Source organism: Erpetoichthys calabaricus, chromosome 4, assembly GCF_900747795.2.
Source record: "Erpetoichthys calabaricus chromosome 4, fErpCal1.3, whole genome shotgun sequence".
Classification (NCBI taxonomy): Eukaryota; Metazoa; Chordata; class Cladistia; order Polypteriformes; family Polypteridae; genus Erpetoichthys; species Erpetoichthys calabaricus.
In genome coordinates this window covers 233,214,521-233,235,295 of record NC_041397.2, presented here as the reverse complement: position 1 = coordinate 233,235,295, position 20,775 = coordinate 233,214,521, and the positions used below count along the sequence as shown (strand labels likewise).

General features: G+C 36.8%; 1 protein-coding gene across 4 annotated transcripts in view; it reads right to left on the bottom strand.

Annotated features, from left to right (window-relative positions):
• fat3a (FAT atypical cadherin 3a) overlaps positions 1–20,775 on the bottom strand; it is a 547,007-nt gene that overhangs the window by 126,003 nt on the left and 400,229 nt on the right. For all 4 annotated transcript variants that reach the window (XM_051927172.1, XM_028800422.2, XM_051927169.1 and 1 more), the window contains 2 exons: positions 18,557–18,696; positions 2,414–2,689 (listed from right to left, as the gene is read on the bottom strand). In XM_051927172.1, the coding sequence (XP_051783132.1) occupies positions 2,414–2,689; positions 18,557–18,696 (416 nt within the window). The remainder of the gene's footprint in view (positions 1–2,413; positions 2,690–18,556; positions 18,697–20,775) is intronic.

Here is a 20,775-nt window from a genome sequence, read left to right as displayed (position 1 = left end):
CGGTTAAGGGGGAGAAAAAGTAAAACAGAGGAGAGAGAGAGAGAGAGAGAGAGAGAGAGAGGGGGGGGGGCAGGCAGGCGGGCGAGTGAGTGCAGGCTCGCGTGTAGCTGAACAGTGAGCTGAACAGGCGAGCCAAACAGCTGAAGCAGGACGGTGTAGACAAGGTCAGCTGCATTAAGAGTGTCTCGCCTGTTGCAGAGCCCGCAGGTGAGACGCTAACAGAGAAGAAGCACCGGGGATTGTCATCTGTTTTTTAAAGACGGCATCCTTTTGACATTTTAACCTCGTGTTAAAGGATTGTTATTCTTGTGTATTTTAAACCTCCACTTCACAACTGTTTTAAGGATTATTTATTTAAAGATTTATTGAATGCTCTACTGCACTTTGGACACCTGTTTTGATTCTTTTAATAATCAGTTATATTATTTACCAGTGTTATTTATTAAAGGTAGACTACAGTATATATAATTTATCAGTGTTATTTGTTAGGAAAATTGATTTTTATGTTAATATATTTGGGGTGCAGAACGGATTAACTGGATTTCCATTATTTTCAATGGGGAAGTTTGTCCTAGATACGAGAAATTCGCTATACAAGCTCAGTTCTGGAACGAATTAAACTTGTATCTAGAGGTTCCACTGTATATATATATATATATATACTGTATACACATACACACACACACACACACAATATATTATTATATAATATATGTTGGGTTGAAGAATAACTAATATGTTTAAATTTTTAAGTGATGTTAGTTAAAAGAGTATAAAACTAAAGTCAAGTACAGTGGGGAAGCATTCAATATATAAAACATGTTGATTATAATTGCAGTAAATTTAAACGTAAATATAAAACATAAGCAATTAACACAAAAAAATTGCATATGTGCAGTGAGCTGCTTTCTTTTTGATAAGTCAATATCATGTCTAATGGCCCAAACTTCAACCAAGGAAGTCACAGGGTAGGCTGTCAGCATGGAGCTTTTCCGAAACAGCTCAGAATTTAGCAGTGCAGGCAAGACATGGGCCTGCTGTATCATGGCAACATGCTATGGGCTGCTTTCCCAGTTCAATCTGTCACTCGAGTAATTTATGTGCCCTTGTGTGTGTTTTAGTGTGTCTAGAATCTTAGCTGTAAGCTATTTTATGTCTGAACATTTATTATAATGTCTAACAAAAGTACACTAAAGCATTATATTCAGATCAATAGTTTAGCTGAGCTGCCTGAATTTATGAATACTTTATTGCTGTATTTCTGGAAAAAATGGCTAAACTATATGATAGCAATGCTAAGCTGAAGTAGCAAAAAGATATTTTAATTATTATTAATCACTAAACCCAAAATCCTTGACATCTTTTAAATATACCTTTATTAGTGTAAATGTAAAGAAACAACAGGTAAGGAATGCTTCGATTTTAGTCACAGCTCATTATGCGCATGCTTCTAAACGAAGTCACGTCTCTGACCATCAGTACACAGCCTGCCTAGAGCCACTCACGTTCTGCCTCTTTAAAAAAGGCACTCAAGAGACGGTGTTTAGAATTCAAGCCTGGAGGTGGCAGAATCATTAACTGTGCAGACCTTCATGTATATTTATTATATTTTCCTTATTCATCGAGCTGATTCTGTCTCTGAATTCAATGAGGACTGGTGACCTGTGAACTCCAACAGGACATTGTCAGTAACACTGAAATCTGAGGTAGATTTGAGGATCACTAGCCAATTTTCATCTATATCAAAAAGAATTCATATATTATTTTTGCACTATATTTGTGCACATTTATTAAATCTGCTGTTTGTGAACCTCAGTTATAGTGTATTGTAGTGACTTATGAAACACACTCTGAAATACTTGTAACTTAACTGTGGAGGCCAGTGGAGGTCATTTTATTCTAACAGTGGAACACTGAAGTTACGATTAGTCCTACAATAACCTGCTTTTTAGAGAAGCAAGGTACCCCTCTAAAAACATTTTTAATTTACTTTGCCCATATTTCTCTCCATTTTCTTGCTGGTTTATTTTTGGCTTATTTTTTATCTTTCTTGCTGGCTCTGTTTCCCCACTGTATTTCTTTTCTCTCTGTCCTGTATGTATACCTTATTCTGCACTGTACAGTAATTAAACAACATGGGATTTCGTTTGAAATATATGCAAGCTTCCCAATTTCAACTAACCTCTTTTAATTCTTTCATTCCAAATGACAGTAAGTTAAACTGCAATAGCTCAAAATATTAAGACTTTTTCAATGGAAAAAATATGTAATCACAAAGCTATGTATCAATTTTTTGCAGTTTTCCTATCCATTTTTGTTCAATACTACAAATAAAGTATTTTACTTCTCAAAATACATGGTATGTTAATGGCTTTTACAGTTTTCTCTGTGGTTGTAAAATGCTAGTTCTTACCATTACAGTGAGTATATGCTGGGACCGAACCTCACGATCAAGCCTCTCCGCTGAGTAAATAATTCCAGTGCTGGGATCAATACGAAACATGCGCATGCTGACAGGGTCAATGCTGCTGTGAATTGAATAGCTCAGCTTATGCTTCTCATCTTTGTCGCTGGCAATGACATGGAGGATTTCTGTGTCTGGAATAGTATCCTCTGAAATGGTGACTTCATAGCTATGCTGAGAGAAGATGGGGCCATTATCATTGTTGTCTAAAACTCTGATAAACACCTGCAAAAAAAAAAGAAAGAAAAAAAAATAATGACTCAAGACCATACTTTTATTTCCCCAATGATTCATATCCAGTAGGTGTAGTATCTTAAAAGCCAGTTAATCAATTAAGATCACTGAAATAATATATAACTTCTAAAATTTTATTGAAGTAATGCATTATTATAGACTATAAATAGCAAATTCAAATAGTCATTATTCTCCAATTGGAGCACATTGCTGGCACATTTGAGAGTACTTCTGACACTGAGAAAATTAATGACCAGAATATTTGTGTTTGACCATTAACTTATTTTGTAGGAGCCAACAGTGACTAGGATAGCAGAAGCACATGTTAAGCAAAACTGACGTTAATGAGAGACCGCTTCAGGGCTCATCTACTGGTAGTTCCACTCCAAACCAGAGGGCGGAGCTGTTGCTTGATGCCTTTTCTCTTCCTCCCTCTGCAGAATGAATGACTGGTAGACGTTCCACCTCTGACATCACTTATGACTTCCACCCTCCCGAACTTGCCCCTTCTGGGTCACATTCTTGAAATCCAGCTCTGTTGCCATTCTGGAGTCTTTCTGAAAAAGGCTCTCATCTGAAGAAGACATCTCTGTAATAATTGTGTGCCATTTTTAATCTCAAACCATATTTCGATTATACGGGGTTCACATTGGTGTCCCAACACTTTATGACTTGTTGTGTTATTGATCTACACCTGTTAACTCAAATTTTATAATTTACTAGTAGAGAAAGGAGCAATAAAAACAGGCAGTGAACAAAGTAATAAAAGAAATAACCCTTTGGGCTTACTGTTCACTTGCAGTACCTCCTTGTCCACTCTAGTATGTAGAGGAGACCTCCATTATCCAATGCAGCCCACTGTCTCATTTTATGGGTCCCATCACATTTTCTGTGCCAACTTAGTTCTAGCAATGCATGTTGCCACAATAATCAAGTCCTTGATGTCATAAACCTTGTAAGTCATTTTCTTAATTCTGGGTGTCACATTAGAAAAGTTGTTAACCTGGCCAGTATCGCAGCACTTGGGGTCTGTGTTCAGTTCTGAGAATTTTCTCATTCTACTTCAATTTGTACCAAACATTGAAATAAATGCTATCAGGTTGACTGGGAACGCCACATAGTTTCTATGTAAACATGACTCTTTGTTATATCAAAGGATTCGTGTATGATCAAATATCTTCTTAATACGCTACAATGGCTGTGCCTTTGTCTGTCCAGGATTTTAAAACACCCATAACTTGCAAAACTATTGACCTGAAATTTGGTACACATACAGTGCATCCAGAAAGTATTCACAGCGCATCACTTTTTCCACATTTTGTTATGTTACAGCCTTATTCCAAAATGGATTAAATTCATTTTTTTTCTCAATTCTACACACAACACCCCACAATGACAACGTGAAAAAAGTTTACTTGAGGTTTTTGCAAATTTATTAAAAATAAAAAAACTGAGAAATCACATGTACATAAGTATTCACAGCCTTTGCTCAATACTTTTGCACCTTTGACAGCAATTACAGCCTCAAGTCTTTTTGAATATGATGCCACAAGCTTGGCACACCTATCCTTGGCCAGTTTCGCCCATTCCTCTTTGCAGCACCTCTCAAGCTCCATCAGGTTGGATGGGAAGCGTCGGTGCAGCACCATTTTAAGATCTCTCCAGAGATGTTCAATCGGATTCAAGTCTGGGCTCTGGCTGGGCCACTCAAGGACATTCACAGAGTTGTCCTGAAGCCACTCCTTTGATATCTTGGCTGTGTGCTTAGGGTCATTGTCCTGCTGAAAGATGAACTGTCGCCCCAGTCTGAAGTCAGGAGCGCTCTGGAGCAGGTGTTCATCCAGGATGTCTCTGTACATTGCTGCAGTCATCTTTCCCTTTATCCTGACTAGTCTCCCAGTTCCTGCCGCTGAAAAACATCCCCACAGCATGATGCTGCCACCACCATGCTTCACTGTAGGGATGGTATTGGCCTGGTGATGAGCGGTGCCTGGTTTCCTCCAAATGTGACACGTGGCATTCACACCAAAGAGTTCAATCTTTGTCTCATCAGACCAGAGAATTTTCTTTCTCATGGTCTGAGAGTCCTTCAGCTGCCTTTTGGCAAACTCCAGGCGGGCTGCCATGTGCCTTTTACTAAGGAGTGGCTTCCGTCTGACCACTCTACCATACAGGCCTGATTGGTGGATTGCTGCAGAGATGGTTGTCCTTCTGGAAGGTTCACCTCTCTCCACAGAGGACCTCTGGAGCTCTGACAGAGTGACCATCGGGTTCTTGGTCACCTCCCTAACTAAGGCCCTTCTCCCCTGATCGCTCAGTTTAGATGGCCGGCCAGCTCTAGGAAGAGTCCTGGTGGTTTCAAACTTCTTCCACTTACGGATGATGGAGGCTATTGTGCTCATTGGGACCTCCAAAGCAGCAGAAATTTTTCTGTAACCTTCCCCAGATTTGTGCCTCGAGACAATCCTGTCTCGGAGGTCTACAGACAATTCCTTTGACTTCATGCTTGGTTTGTGCTCTGACATGAACTGTCAGCTGTGGGACCTTATATAAACAGGTGTGTGCCTTTCCAAATCATGTCCAATCAAATGAATTTACCACAGGTGGACTCCAGTTAAGCTGCAGAAACATCTCAAGGATGATCAGGGGAAACAGGATGCACCTGAGCTCAATTTTGAGCTTCATGGCAAAGGCTGTGAATACTTATGTACATGTGCTTTCTCAGTTTTTTTTATTTTTAATAAATTTGCAAAAATTTCAAGTAAACTTTTTTCATGTTGTCATTATGGGGTGTTGTATGTAGAATTCTGAGGAAAAAAATGAATTTAATCCATTTTGGAATAAGGCTGTAACATAACAAAATTTGGAAAAAGTGATGCGCTGTGAATACTTTCCGGATGCACTGTATACTACGTGACGTCTACTATCCGCTTTCAGGGTTATGATTGACCTCCAATGTTATTCCTCTTTTTATTTTTATTTTATTTTATTGTAGAATCAACTCCCAGCAGTGGCCAGCAGGGCGGCCATGCAGTGCATGCGTACAGGCGCCATTCTCATCCCTAACACCTTCGCCATCACTTTCCCTACCTCTTGGTATCTTAAATCAATCTCGATGCAGATTGAAGACTTAAGTGCCAGCTTAAGTGAAAAATTAAGGAAAACGTACTAAGTAACTGCAACGCAAACACTGACTTAATCAATTTTAACGCGAAAAGATGCCGGCGAAAGAAGAGAAGAAGCGGGCTGCTAGGGTGGAGAAAAGAACAGCTGCTCAGGAAGCAGCAAGTGCATCAACCTCTGAGCAAACGAATGCTAAATGTACAGAAAGAGTATGAAAACTATAAATCCTCAAGTCAAGTGTATTATCGTGCAGTGCATCAATACTGGTTAAATTACATTCTATCAAAGAGTTATTCTCTAATAAAATTATAAACTCTTGCTTTCTTATAATACTGACTCATATGTGGATATAACAATAGATTAACTTAAACCGAAAGTAGTCAGGATATAGCGGGTTGGATAATGGATGGAAAATTAGTAAGCAATTGGAAAAAAAAAATATTTTTTTTCATAACTTACTATAATACAAATGCCGGAAATTAGCTTCCTTCATAGGGTATCTGGGCTCTGCCTTACAGATAGGGTAAAGAGCACAGACATTCTGGAGGAGCTCAAGGCAGAGCTGCTGCTTCTCTGCATCAAAAAGAGCCAGTTGAGAATGCCTTCTGGATGCCTCCTTGGGGAGGTGTTTCAGGCATGTCCAACCAGGAAGAGACCCCTGGGCAGACCTATACATGCTGGGGAAATTATATATCCCAGCAGGGCATCTTTGCTTAGACTACTGCCCCCTTCAGGCAGACCTGGATAAGTAGTAGAAAATGGATGGTTGGATGGATGGATTACAAATGAATAAATTACAGATTGATCAAACAAAGAGTATTATGTGTTCTTCAAAGCAGATAAGTCCTCACCTACCCATCTAGATAACAAACAGCAAAAAAGAAAATGAATTAATATAATGACTCAAAGATAGTAAAGTACCCAAACAGTTAGCAAAAGTTCAGCATGTTCATTCATTTGAGGACATTAATAATGCCTGCCCATATTTATTTACTTATTTTTATAAGCTTTATTTTATTCAGTGCGCAATGTTTGTTCATCTCAACTTTTGATTTTTCTCAGTATACAACCCAAACTGCAATTACTTCTTTCATTTCATTAGTATTGCTGTGCATTTGTAGGTTAATTTTACATAAAAAAGTATTCCAGAAAGTAAAGTCAATTAAAATGTGCAAAGTCAGTATTTAGAAATGAGACCAAAACAATAATGCTTTCATCTACAGTCTGATCATATGCCTGATAATGTGAATAAACAAATTAATGACCATCACATCACCATGTCTCATTCAATTTATTCCCATTGGCATTGGTTCTACATACAGAATAGGAATGAAGTGAATCATGAAATTTCAGTTGTTTTTGGCAGTCTTTTTTTTAAAGTAGTGTACGTAAGCCACATTGTGGTAATTAAAAAGCATTATTTAATCAAGACAATGGGATTCAAAAACAATTCCATTTTTTTAAAGAATCAATTAAATATACATTTTTCAAAATAAATTAGAACCTTGACATAATATCCCAAAAGATACCACTTTTAATAATAAAGTATCAGAGAGCATGAGTATCATGGCTTTTTAGTGCAAGGGAACAATTCCACATATTCAAAACATACACCTTTTATATTTGGAGAGAACATCTTAAAAATTAGCATTATAAAGTTTTAGTAGTGTCAAGGCTCCAAGGTAGTATAGTTGATCAGCAGCAGCAAATTTCAACAAGCTGACTCCTGCAGTTTTCCTTAATGTTCAATTTTTATTAAGTCAGACTAAAATATCCAGGGATTCCACAACTAAGAATTTACCCTCTACAGGAATCCATCTTTTCTTCAGCAGAGCCAATCACACACAGCCTTATACTGTTTATTGCTCTCTTATTTAGATTCTAAACAACAATCCATCTCTATTCCACATGACAGACACATCAGATGTAGCTTACATGTTTAACACCCTGATGATAGTCATATGTTTTTAGTTCTGTTTGCATTTTCATATCAATCACATGAGTGGGTTTTCTGCTTGTTAGAAAACCAAGCAGCAGCTGGAAACCTACTGAATTCTCGAGACCTCATGATGGGATGATGATTGGTATATTTATGATATGTGCTGTAGCAGAAGAAAGTCATTTCAGTGATGTTGATTTAAGATTCTATGAAAGGCTCTGGTTAGTGCTTACTTTTAATATTCTAGCACATCCCAACCTACCTTATTACTCATATTCATTCAGATAGCTGAAGGGGGAAATTCTTAGAAAAAATCATGGAATATATGTTAATTTTATGATACTTATACTTTTTTAAATGTCTAATACAGTCTTTCTAGTCTTTAGGATTATAAACAGTTGAGACATACATCCATTACATAAGTGCAGTGCACATATTCAACCCAAGTAAAAATAATCAACATTTTCTTTTTATATGATAAGTACCATTTTAGATTTTATTCCATATTAATTACATACATGTTTATGTTTTGTGAAGTGGTGCCTGGCTGACAAGAGACTTAAGGGTAGCCCTAGAATGGTACAGGCAGAAATTCTTATACAGTCCACGATATATGTATAATGTAGCACCCTGCTGTTCCAAAAATAGTGCTGAGAGCTGGGGTGCTGCATCAAATGCTGGGCCATTACAGCTAATAGAAGAATTAGAGGCACTAATAAACCAGGACTCACAAAGCGGAGTTCTAGCCTAGCCCTTGGAAATGCATCTAGCTTGGAAGGAACAGGCAACGAGAAGTGAGGCCTAGTCTTTCATTTATTTTTTCATACAAATCCCCTATTACAATGGGGATGATTTATGATCTAACTTACATTGACCATGGAATAATTCTTGGGACCAAACAACTTGGTTTCAGATGACCTCATTTCACACACGATTATCTGTAGATCTTATATGGAATGTTTCAGTGAACAGAAAATATTGAGAGAGAATTTCTGTATGCAAAGACGCATTATTAATGACATAGGTTAGAGAAGCTAACAGCAAATCAACAGATTTTAAAACCACACCTTTTTACTACAGTGTCGTGTGGAAAGGTACCATTGAATACCCATGTTGGATCATGAAACAATGGACTACAGCAGCAAAAGACCACACTAGAGTGATAATTTCCATAAAGGAGTGGCATTAACCAACAGGAAAATTAAGATGCCAAACTTAAAAAAGAGCAGTCAAGACAGGAATGTTAAGCCAAAGAAATCCTGTAATATAAGGTCTTCTTGGAAGCACCTTGTAATCTCTGCTACCCAATAGTGGTTTTAATTTGCACAAACATTTAGACACTTCCTTATAGTGGCAGGCTGATGTGATAATATCATGTAACTTCTATAAAAAATATGGTGGTGTCTATGTAAAACAAAGCACGTGAAAAGGTCACAAAACTAACCTGTAAAATAAACATTGATAAAAATACAAAGAAATAAAGAGCTACTAACAACTAGGTTAAACTCCTATCAGGAAGATGAAGCTACAGTGAGTACGTGATTACTAAAACTGGATGACTCAGGATTGGAACAATGTTGACTTGTCTGACAAATGTTGATTTTTGTCACTAAATTAAGATGGTGTGCACAGCACAAATAAATACTTTCAGCAGGAGAAAGTGCCACAAAGTGTGCAACATCTCAAGCTGCTAAAAATGAACATTATGGTCTCTTCAGTTTGGCCCAATGGTCTGTCCAGCCTCCATATCCCAGTCCAATAGAGCATCTTTAGGATGAGGTGGAACATGAAGTTCACAGTATAAATATGTGGTGTAGTTTATGTAAAACATTTTATCACTTTTCACAAAGAATAAATAAGTACTCCATTTTTTTTATGGGACTTGTATCATTATATGTAAACTATATACAGTTTTTTCTTGGATGATGCTGGAATACCATTGTTCCTATCTTTAATTACTAAAGGTGAAACTGTTTTGTTAAATATGACTTTCCTGGCATATAAAAAACTGCAAACTAATTTTAGGAAACTGGCAAATGAGAAATAAGAATATGAACTGTGCTTTAATAAGTTCTATTTGCAGGTTTGTGAGATGCTGATATGAAAGGACTTATTTCCTCAAGGCAGTGAGTGTGTAAATAAGGAGCAATTTAAAGGAACTTACTGAGCAAAACATGTCCAGAATATGATTACAACACTTTGGAATTCCCCACATGACAGAAAGCACAGGGACAAGTATGCGAGCATCCTACTGTATTGGTTAATATGTTGCTGTCCCCTATTATTTTGTAAACTGTCACGTGGTAAAGAGTAGTTTGTAATGAAGGTTAATGAGGGTCAGTTTGGGAAAGGCTCAATTGCAGTGAAATGGGGGTAAAAAGAGTAACAGAAGAGTGAGAAAGGAAGCTTCAAAGGAGAAATTTAGCAATGTGTAGAATGTGGCAAACAGCAGCCCACTAGATGACACAACAGACATAACAGGGCCACCTGCAGTTCCTCCTTTTCATTCCAGACATATCACACCAGAAGAATAATGTATAATCTATGTGTTTACTCAATTCAACTTTTATTGTCATTCATCCACATACATAGTATGTGATTGAACACAATTTTGTTCCTTGCAGTCCCCAGTGCATAGGCAAAAAAACATACACCACAACATTTCCAAGACCAGTGCAACAATATGATGTGACAAAACAAGAAATGCAGGACTATAAAGCTCGAACAATAATTGGGGGAACATTATAGGGATATGGTGCTAGGTGACATGCAGGAGTTCACAAGTTCAACAGCTTGAGGAAAGAAGCTGTTATAGAACCAGACTGTGCTGGTCCTAATGCAGCAGTGTCTTCTACCTAATGATAGGAGGTCACTACACAGACAACGTGTCTGAAAAATGCCCTGGATTGAGGAGAGGGGGACCCCCTGTGATCCTCTCAGCTATCCTCACTACACACTGCAGAATACTATGCTCATGGTCTTTGCTATTCCCAAACCACACAGTGATACAGTTTATCAGGATGCTTGACACAGTTCCTCTGTAAAAGGCGGTAAGAATGGGTTGTGGCAAGCAATTCACTTCAGTCTCTGCAGAAAAAAAGGTGGTGTTGTGTCTTCTTCACTATAGAGTTGGTGTGGATTGTCCAGGAGAGGTCATCAGAAATATACACACCAAGAAACTTGTTGCTACTGACTCTCTCCACAACAGAGCCATTGATAAGTAGTGGGGAATAGTCGGTCGATGTTCTCCAGAAATCAGCAAGCACCTCTATTGTCTTATCAACATTTAGAGACAAATTGTTTTCACTACATCACCTCACCCAATGTTCAACCTCCTCTCTGAATGATGTGTCATTATCATTGCTGATGAGGCCCAATATGGTTGGATCATTAACAAACTTGACAATGACATTGGACTCCGACTTGGCGGTGCAGTTATGAATGAGCAGCATGAACAATTCTGTGCTCAGCATGCAGCCTTGGGGGGTGCCTGTGTTCAGCCTAATGGTGTTTGTTGTTCTGCTGCCAATGTGCACTGACAGTGGCCTCTATATCAAAAAGTCTAGAATCCAATTCCGCAGTGGAATGTCAAGGACCAGCAGAGAGAGTTTCCTCACCAACTGCTGGGGAATGATCATATTGAATGCCAAGCTGAAATCAACAAACAGCAATCTGACATATGTATCCCTAGTGTTCAGGTGAGACAATACAGTGTGCAAGATAAAGGAGATGGTATCATCAGTGAAGTGGTTCAGATGGTAAGCAAACTGGAGTGGGTCCAGAGAGACAGGGAGGATGGATTTGTGTCTTTTGACCAACCAAATGCTAGATGAACATTATGCAAGTAAAAAAAAATAATTTTCAGTAGGAGAGCCTCTCATACTACTGATAGCACCACAACATGTTGTGAGATCTGGCATACTATACAGTGTAATGTGTGGCAGCAGGATTTAGATTTGGACACACACCTGTACTAAAAGGGCAAGCAGCTTTCCAATAGTTTGTAATCCCACCCACCACCATGAAGCACTGGGTAATTTGAACTGTATAAGCCATGAATAATGGGGACATTCTTCTATTCATACACAAATAAGTATTTGTCCCTTGTGACTCACAAAGAAATGCAGTGAAGATGATGGCTGGCTTGTCCTATTGTTTAATGCAGTCAGGACAAGACTAAACAGAGCTATATGTTGATCTTTATTGTTTGGCTGCTGCTACTAAATATAGCTCAAATTTTCAATATGTAATAATAAAACCCAACTGAGTTAAATTGCCAATCCTAAAGTTCGCTAATGATTTCTATTCAATTTTAATCCTTCGGTTAATATGTCATATAGGCAAATGTCATATGTTTGGCTGATGCCTTTATCCAAAGCAACTTACCAGCATTCAGCATTCATTTCAATTATTTATATATGTATTTTTTAACAACTGAAACACAAGCAGATTAAATGACTTGTAACTCTCCAATATATTTATGTTGCATGGACCTTGCCTAAGTTGTACACTTAATTATGTTTCAGATACATAATAAAAATATGATGCAATGACAAAAATATAAAACTACCCACAATACAAAAAATAAGAAATAAAATCTCCCACAGCATCCTACAAAATGCAAAAGCTATCAGATCACCATAGTGTCCTTTTAGAAACAAGAAGTGTTACTTGTTGACACCATTGAATGATCATCATACCACGAAAGGTAAATTTTGATAAATGTACCATTCATTAAAAAACCTTTTTACGGCTTTATGGACAGATATTGTAACTGTATTTGACCTATAAAGGTCCTTTTTAACTGTGCTTTCTCAGAATATTTGTCAGGTATGTTTCCTAGCTGCTGCTGCCAGTATTGATCAAGTTGAACATCTGATGCTGTGTTGTAACTCAGAGTGTTCCACAATGGTTATTAACACTGCCTCATTGTTACAGGAGATTGGGTTTGAAGTGAACACTGTTCTTTGAGGAGTTTGCATATTCTGTCCTTGTCTGCTTGAATTTTTTCTAGGGGTATGCTCATTCTTCCCTTCATCCCAAAGACTTTTCATGTTAGGTTATCTTAAAACTAGAAACGTCTTGGTGTAAGTGTGTGACAGAGGATCTGTGCGGGAGTCGTGGCCTATCTAGCCTTAAGTTACTTCCTTGAGCTGTATGTTTACTCAGGTTACCAACAACTGTGAATTGGAAGAAACAGAGACAGAAATGCATGCATGTACTATAATCTTGTATGTGCTTTGTAATGATGTGTGGTGCCTGCTGTCAGATACACTGGATTAAATAAAGATTGACTGATTAAAAGAAAAGCCAATCACAGAGAAATTAAAATATTTTAGGTCATGTCAATCCAAAAGACAGCCTTAGAATTGATTTACTTTAACCATGCCTTTTAATATTAACAGTTTCAAACAAAATTGTTAAAAGCCCATTTTCCTATTTTAAAGGCTACGCTAAGTTTTAACATATATATATTGACTACCATCAAAAACTTATAATCACCCTTTTAGCTTTTCATGTTGTATGCAGTTAATATTCTAATTAATTTACTTACAGAAAAAACAAATATTGCGGTATTTAAATTCCCCATCTGTGTCTTATAATTATTGTAGTATGGAAGTACATTAGGAAAAAAAACATGTTTATTTCTAACCTTTAAGATATAGAGTTTATATGTTGCAAATATTATCACTATAAATGGTCCTAAGGTCTAAAATAGAAGCCATTAATCTTGAGATGAATCAAGTTGTAAACCTGAAGACCCTTTTTCAACCACATGCACAAGTAAAAGAAAAATTGGCAAATTACACAGTTTTGCCCAGCTTAGTTTGTTTATTCACTTCCTTGGCTGCAACATGCTGGCCATCTTTAATACCATATGGTGCAAATGCTACAACATTCATTATACCGTGCTACATAAACGTGCTTGTCAGAATTTCATTTTTACAAATGTACTCTTACAAGATGTATGCTTCAATTGAAATGGCTGCACCAAATGTTAAAAAAAACTTTCATTACTAAGTAAATTTTACTCACTGTTTACTGATTGCATGTGAATACTCTTATCTGTCGTTCAATGTAAAATCTATTTTACTCTGGTAATGGAGGGCGGTACAGTGGTTCACGCCAGTGACCTGGGTTACATTCCAGGCTATGTTACTGTCTCGATGGAGTCGTAAAGTTTGCATGTAATTGTGTGTTTTCTGCAGATTCTTCTCAGTACTTTGCAGGTGAGATTATGTGACTTTAATTGTGCATGAATCTGGTACAGTATGTGACTGAAATCCTCTTTTTGTTTGATTCCTCTTCTGTGCCCTGTGCTGCTGGGATAAGCTGTAAATCTGTACAAGAACATGTAGGTTCCTAAAGTAAAATGATGGATTGATGGATGGTGGTGATGTTGCTAGAACACATATTGTATTAGTGTAAGCCACAAATAAGAATTAAAACAATATTTTGTCAAGAAGGCGGCACGGTGGCGCAGTGGGTAGCGCTGCTGCCTCGCAGTTGGAAGACCTGGGGACCCGGGTTCACTGCGTGGAGTTTGCATGTTCTCCCTGTGTCTGCGTGGGTTTCCTCCGGGCGCTCCGGTTTCCTCCCACAGTCCAAAGACATGCTGGTTAGGTGGACTGGCGATTCTAAATTGGCCCTAGTGTGTGCTTGGTGTGTGGGTGTGTTTGTGTGTGTCCTGCGGTGGGTTGGCACCCTGCCCGGGATTGGTTCCTGCCTTGTGCCCTGTGTTGGCTGGGATTGGCTCCAGCGGACCCCCGTGACCCTGTGTTCGGCTTCAGCGGGTTGGAAAATGGATGGATGGATGGATTTTGTCAAGAATGTCTTCCTGGTAGGATAGACTTTTACAATTAAAACAACTGAAAACAATCCTAACCAACAACTGCTACAATTATTTTTTTGAGGATATGGAAGGCATGTTTAATGTCACTTTTGTAAATGGAAATTAACATAAACTAGGTACATTTTCTCCCTGTGTTTAAATAACATTTAATGCACATAATAGAAATGACAAAAAAAACAATACTTGAGTTTAGTTATCAGTACAAGTAATAGATACACTTCTAACAGCCAGAAACTTAAATTAATAAATGTGATTTGATGGAGAAAAAAAAATATTCTACTGATGTTTATGTATCAATGATCATGTGAGTAAGTCCTTTACAGAATATGTGGGTGCGCAACATACAATCTCACTCCCTCATACTTAAAAGATCACTCAGAAAATAGGAGTTCACTTTTGGCCCAATGAGTCATAAAGGCTTGTTTCCAAATGGGCCACAGAGAAGGTTCACCAACTGGTGGATGTGAATTAGTATCCCAGAAAGTGGAGCCTGTCTGTGATGAATTATGCCATACTTACAATACAACACATAATAATGGGAAGCAATGTTGATTAAAACAACAACAGGCAGACTTTTTGACTTTTAGTTTGTTGATTTGAGTTTTTAGAATTTACTTTCATCATGAGTTGCACTTTAAAATAATTAACATTCAGACTTGAACTTCTAGCTTGACATAAAAATGAAAGTTCCAGTTATATTTATTCAGCTGGTACTGGAGACAGCTCTCTGTGCTGTTTGAAAATATTGGGCCATCTTAGCATAAAGGCAGTGATGGAGGTTGCACATTTGCAAAACTGTTTCAAATGAGCACAATATAATTTATTTTGTTTTTTCGTCTTTAATGAGACAGCAAGATGAAAGTAAAAAAAAAAACTTTACTTATTTATGTATGTATGTATATGTTTATTTATTTATTGCTATTTAAAAACGATGAATTCAAAGGCTTCAGTAGATTGCAGTATATTTTATTAACATGTCAGATAAACAGAGAAAAATAGAGCAAACTACAATAAAGAAAGTGAGCATATCACAGATATAGGATATATGCACTGGCCAGCACCTCGTGCAAGTCTCGACAGCAGAGAAAATGTAAATATTGTATGATGTATGATGTTGGAGCGGGAGTGAAGTGTTAAAGGATTTAATCTCCAACCTTCTTAAGTCTGTGGCATACTTTAAGCCAACACTTTGATGGTCTAAAAATATGTTCAATTAAATAAATTAAATCCCAAAGGAAAAAAATGAAGCAAAGACTTGAAAATGTTCTTTAAAGCCTTTGACATTTCTTCCATGCTTCTTCATTGCTAATTTTATGTTTGATGGCATTCCCATCTTGGGTGATGATTCTGTGCAATACTCTGAACCACCCCATTAAAAACAGAAGTAAAAACTGTACTTTTTAGTATATGCAGCCTTTAAATTGCAAAACAGCCCTTTCCTTATTATAAAGTGAGAAGATAAGTCTTTCATGAGTACTGCATTACTAGGTCAAACATGTTAACAAACAGTAAGGATATACAACAATGAAATGAATATATATAGAAATCAATTTGAGAATGGAAGAACTGTCCGCTCTTCAGTAGGTGCAAAAAGTCAGTTTTGAGAAAATGAATATAATAATAGTGGATCTTAGGCTGCAGTGCTGTGTGGTGGTTAACATTCACTGTTTCACTGCTCCACAGACTAGAGCTCAAATTATAGTCTGGTCAGTACTAGGACGCAGCTTGCACTCTCATCCTCCTTAGACTGTCAGGTTAACTGGCATATCTGAACGGATCAGACTGAGTGCCTCATTCAGGGCCCTGGGACGAATTCTGCTAGAATATTCTCTAGCACACACACAACAATGTAATGGATAAAGCAAGTTCAGAAAATGAACAATGTTTCAACCTTTGTACCCTCAGGACCCAGTTTCAGAAAGGCTGAAATATATTGCACAGCCATTTTGATCGTTTTGGTGGACTTGGGGAAGAGACGTCACAGAAATTCAATAGCTGAAATGACATTTTCATAACCCACCAACAGCAATACACAACCCAAAAGTAGCTGAGAAAGAATCAATTGGAAGATCCAAAGTGCAAACAAAAAAAGCAAGTGATTTCTTTTTTTGATGTTCATCTTAAGAATGACTTACAGAGCTCAACACTCAAGAGATTTTCATAGATGATACACATAAACACTTTATTGATTTTAGGGTCAGTCTAAGAACTGCAAACAAACACACACATACTGTACTACCTCTTATAGTACTGTACAAGAACTCTGCATTTACTTATTATGAATTTTCATTCAGCTGATAATAGGCATATAATATTTTGTAATTTATAATTTCCACTACTGCTTCTCCGTGTTTAAGGGAGTTTTTGATCAATAATATTCATAAAAACTAAATGATTAAATGATAGAGATTAATAAAACACTAAAGATGATTAGTATAAAGCAAAATGAAGTAATCTTGCACAGGGTAAAAACATAAAGAAGATTTTAAACCTTTGCTTTGATTTTGAATGTTTACATAATAAAGAAAAAGATTAGTATGGCTGATTAAATTCTGATGAAAAAAATAAAAGTGCTCGGCAATGAAAATGAAGCAATTTAAGCCTGCTTATCTGTCAAGACTAGAGCATCCCTCTTATGCATTTGTGAAACTGCCTGCTGGGTATCATTATAGTTTATGCAGACTCTTCATTCATCAAGAAACAAAATAGATGTGTCCTTTTAGCCATTATTCCTCAAAATTAGCAACAGGTAGAAACAGTGTTGAAGTTGTGGTAGGTTGTCAGTACAGTTGCCTGAAGAGCACAGAACTAAACCTACTTACTTAAGCACAGATTTCTCTGCTCCTGGATCACTTCTTTTTTTACTAACAAAGCCCTATTTGTAGAAAATACGGGGTGAGACTGAAGATGACACAAACTCTAAGGAGGCCATGTCTTAGATATTTAGCCATAATTAAAGTTTATTCTTTATGCAATTTAGATGATCAGGTGAATCTTGATCAAATGCTTTCAAATCTAAAGAGTTGTTAATAAGATCCACATTCACCCACAACAAGTCCGAAGGTTTCATATACATGTGTAGTTTTACATATTCATAAACTTTATTTCTTTCAATTGTGCTTATTTTCTAAAATGAGACAAGGCAACCCATTATATCCCAAAATATATTAATCAGATCAAGTAAGGATAGACTCTGTATCATGGATTCATTTAGATCATTACAGGGTTCCATTTCTTGGTCATCATTGTTAATCGTACATATTAAAAGGTTTTAGTTTGAGAACCATTTTTGATGTAATCTCACTGCACTGTGCATACAATGTTATTACCATGCTACTTAAAAAAAGTAATACATTAATGAATAATTTTATATTGAAGACTGTATTGACAACCAAACACTTATTTCCTTGTCCTGAATAATTATTTTCAGTTCAGTGACAATGATACACAATCATTAAACTTGTACTGGACTCAAATGACTGAATGACAATCTTTAGCTATATAAGTCAAAGTATTAAAATGACATAAAAGTGCAGATAAAATTCTGTTGCAAATATCCAGTCTAACTGCATTGAAGCTTAGAAATCATTACCTAAAACCTTTATTGTGCAAATAGTGTTCCATTATTGGATGTTATAATGTTATTTTAAACACTGTGATATGTTATCCTTTACTAGTATTTCATTTAGTAAAATGCATGATATATATACAGTAGGAGTTTAGCATTTTTCATCTATTGTATACTGACAAATTTGCTTAAGGCAATTTTTCAGTGAGAATATGATAAAAAATTGTAATAATACCTTCCAGTGCTCACAAATTATTAGAGAAATTTTTCAAATTGACATTTAAAAAAAAAAAAAAAAGGAAAAAAAATGTTAAAAGTTAAGAAAAAAACAGCATTTAACGTATTGATCAACTGACTTGTGACATATGTCCATACCTGTGTACTAGCAACGTTCACTCCATCGGTAACTTCAACTGTCATATTATAGATGGACTTCTGTTCTGCATCCAAAGGTTTTGCAATGACAATAGTTCCAACACCTTTCTCAATGTCAAACATGCTGTCATAGTTTCCACCTGCATTATTTGATATTTATGAAAACAGCATTATCATTATGTAGAAATGCAAGTTACTTACAGATTTAATATTGCAGATGTTTCATAGTTTCTTAAGCATAACAGGATATTAAAATGTAACTATTACCATTAATTTTGCATAAAAAAAAAATTCTAGTCCAGCACACATCCCATGACCTCATTTACTTCTAATGACAAGAGCTGCATATATTAGTATCACATGCTACAGATGCGTTTAGAATTAAGACTTGAATAAAAACCCCTGGAGCAAACCTGAATTGAGGCAAAATACCACTAAACGCTATTAGAAGCTACATTTGAGAGAAATATCTGATTTCAGTGTAACACTTTTGTTAAGGTAAATCACCTATATAGCCATCAACTTTGGAATTCACTCTTATTTCAGGATATAAATCACAGTAAATCAAAACTGATCAAATACAGCATTTGCAAAGATCCTACCAAATTGTTTTAGATGAATGTGGTTCTTCAATTTTCAATATTTAATAAACACATAATCTGTAAATACAATCTTAAACACCTATGTTTGGCTAAACAGTGAGCATTTCTGTGTTTTATAGTTCAAAGGTCAAATATAAGTACAAACATTATTCAGCAAACCATTTACCTTTAGTCTGTTACTGGATCATAGGAAGCCAGACCCTCTCCCAGCAGCACTGGGTGCAAGGCAAGAACTGCTCTGGATGGGGCTCCACAGTCACGTGTTGCCCCTCGTGATGAGTATAATCCATCCATCCATTATCCAACCTGCTATATCCTAACTGCAGGGTCAAGGGGGTCTGCTGGAGCCAATCCCAGCCAACACAGGGTGCAAGGCAGGAAACAAACCCCAGGCAGGGCACCAGACCACCGCAGGGCACACACACCCACACACTAGGGACAATTTAGAATCGCAAATGCACCTAACCTGCATGTCTTTGGACTGTGGGATGAAACCGGAGCACCCAGAGGAAACCCACGCAGACATGCAAACTCCACGCAGGGAGGACCCGGGAAGCGAACCCGGGTCTCCTAACTGTGAGGCAACAGCGCTACCTATTGCGCCACTATGCCGCCCAGTGAGTATAATAGTTACAAATGAACATTGCAATATGGTCTGAAATCTTTAAATAACCAGTCACATTACCACAGCCACACTTAAAGCATTCCCAGGTTGTTGAAGGTTATGCACATAGAGCAAAAATCAGCTAATTCATAAAATAACATATGCATTACAGTTGGAAACTTGCACACGCATTCCCAGCCTGCACTCAGAGACGAACACTTATAAAAAAAAAAAATTGAACCGAGTAGAGGAAATAAACCAGGAAACAAGACTTAGCTTTGTTGCCTAGTTCCTGTGTTAGAGTAAAAACGTAAGATATGTGGATCAGTTATTGATAGTGCATGACATAGGTGTACCAATGAGAGAGTAAAATGGTATGCACTGAAGTGTACTAATGAAGTTACAATTTTAGACATTATAAAAACAGGGTTAGTTTAAATTAAAAAAGTGGATTTAAATTGGGTGATTATGCCACTTTGCATGCAATACTGTAGAAAAACAAATGTAGCTAATGAATGATGCTTCCTAAATAAAAACACATACAGTATAAATAAAAGTAATTAACATGTGAGATGCATGCTGATGAAAATAACACAAGCACCAAACAGGTTTAAATTCATTTTACAGTGGGAATTTTTAATCTGTACAACTTTTCAAAAAAGAACAAAGAAGCTATGGCAAATATACCCTTTGGGCTTAATTATCTTTGCATCTCATTAAACAAAAAAGCAGCTTTCCTAAAATTATTCTTAATCTTACATTATTGTTACATTTTCTGATACTTTTCATCTTTTATTTTTTTACTTTTAATTTTTTTTTTTTAATTCGGAGAATCCAACATTCCATACAATCTTGTCAAACTTAACAAACCATAATCCAACCTGTGCTCAAGAGAAAGAGAGGACTAAAACACAAGCAAATCTTTGAAAACAACAAAGGAGAATGCTTATTCCAAGATTTATATGGTTGCTGCCCAGTTTTAAAAGTGAAAATTAGGTGGTGCCATGCTCAAT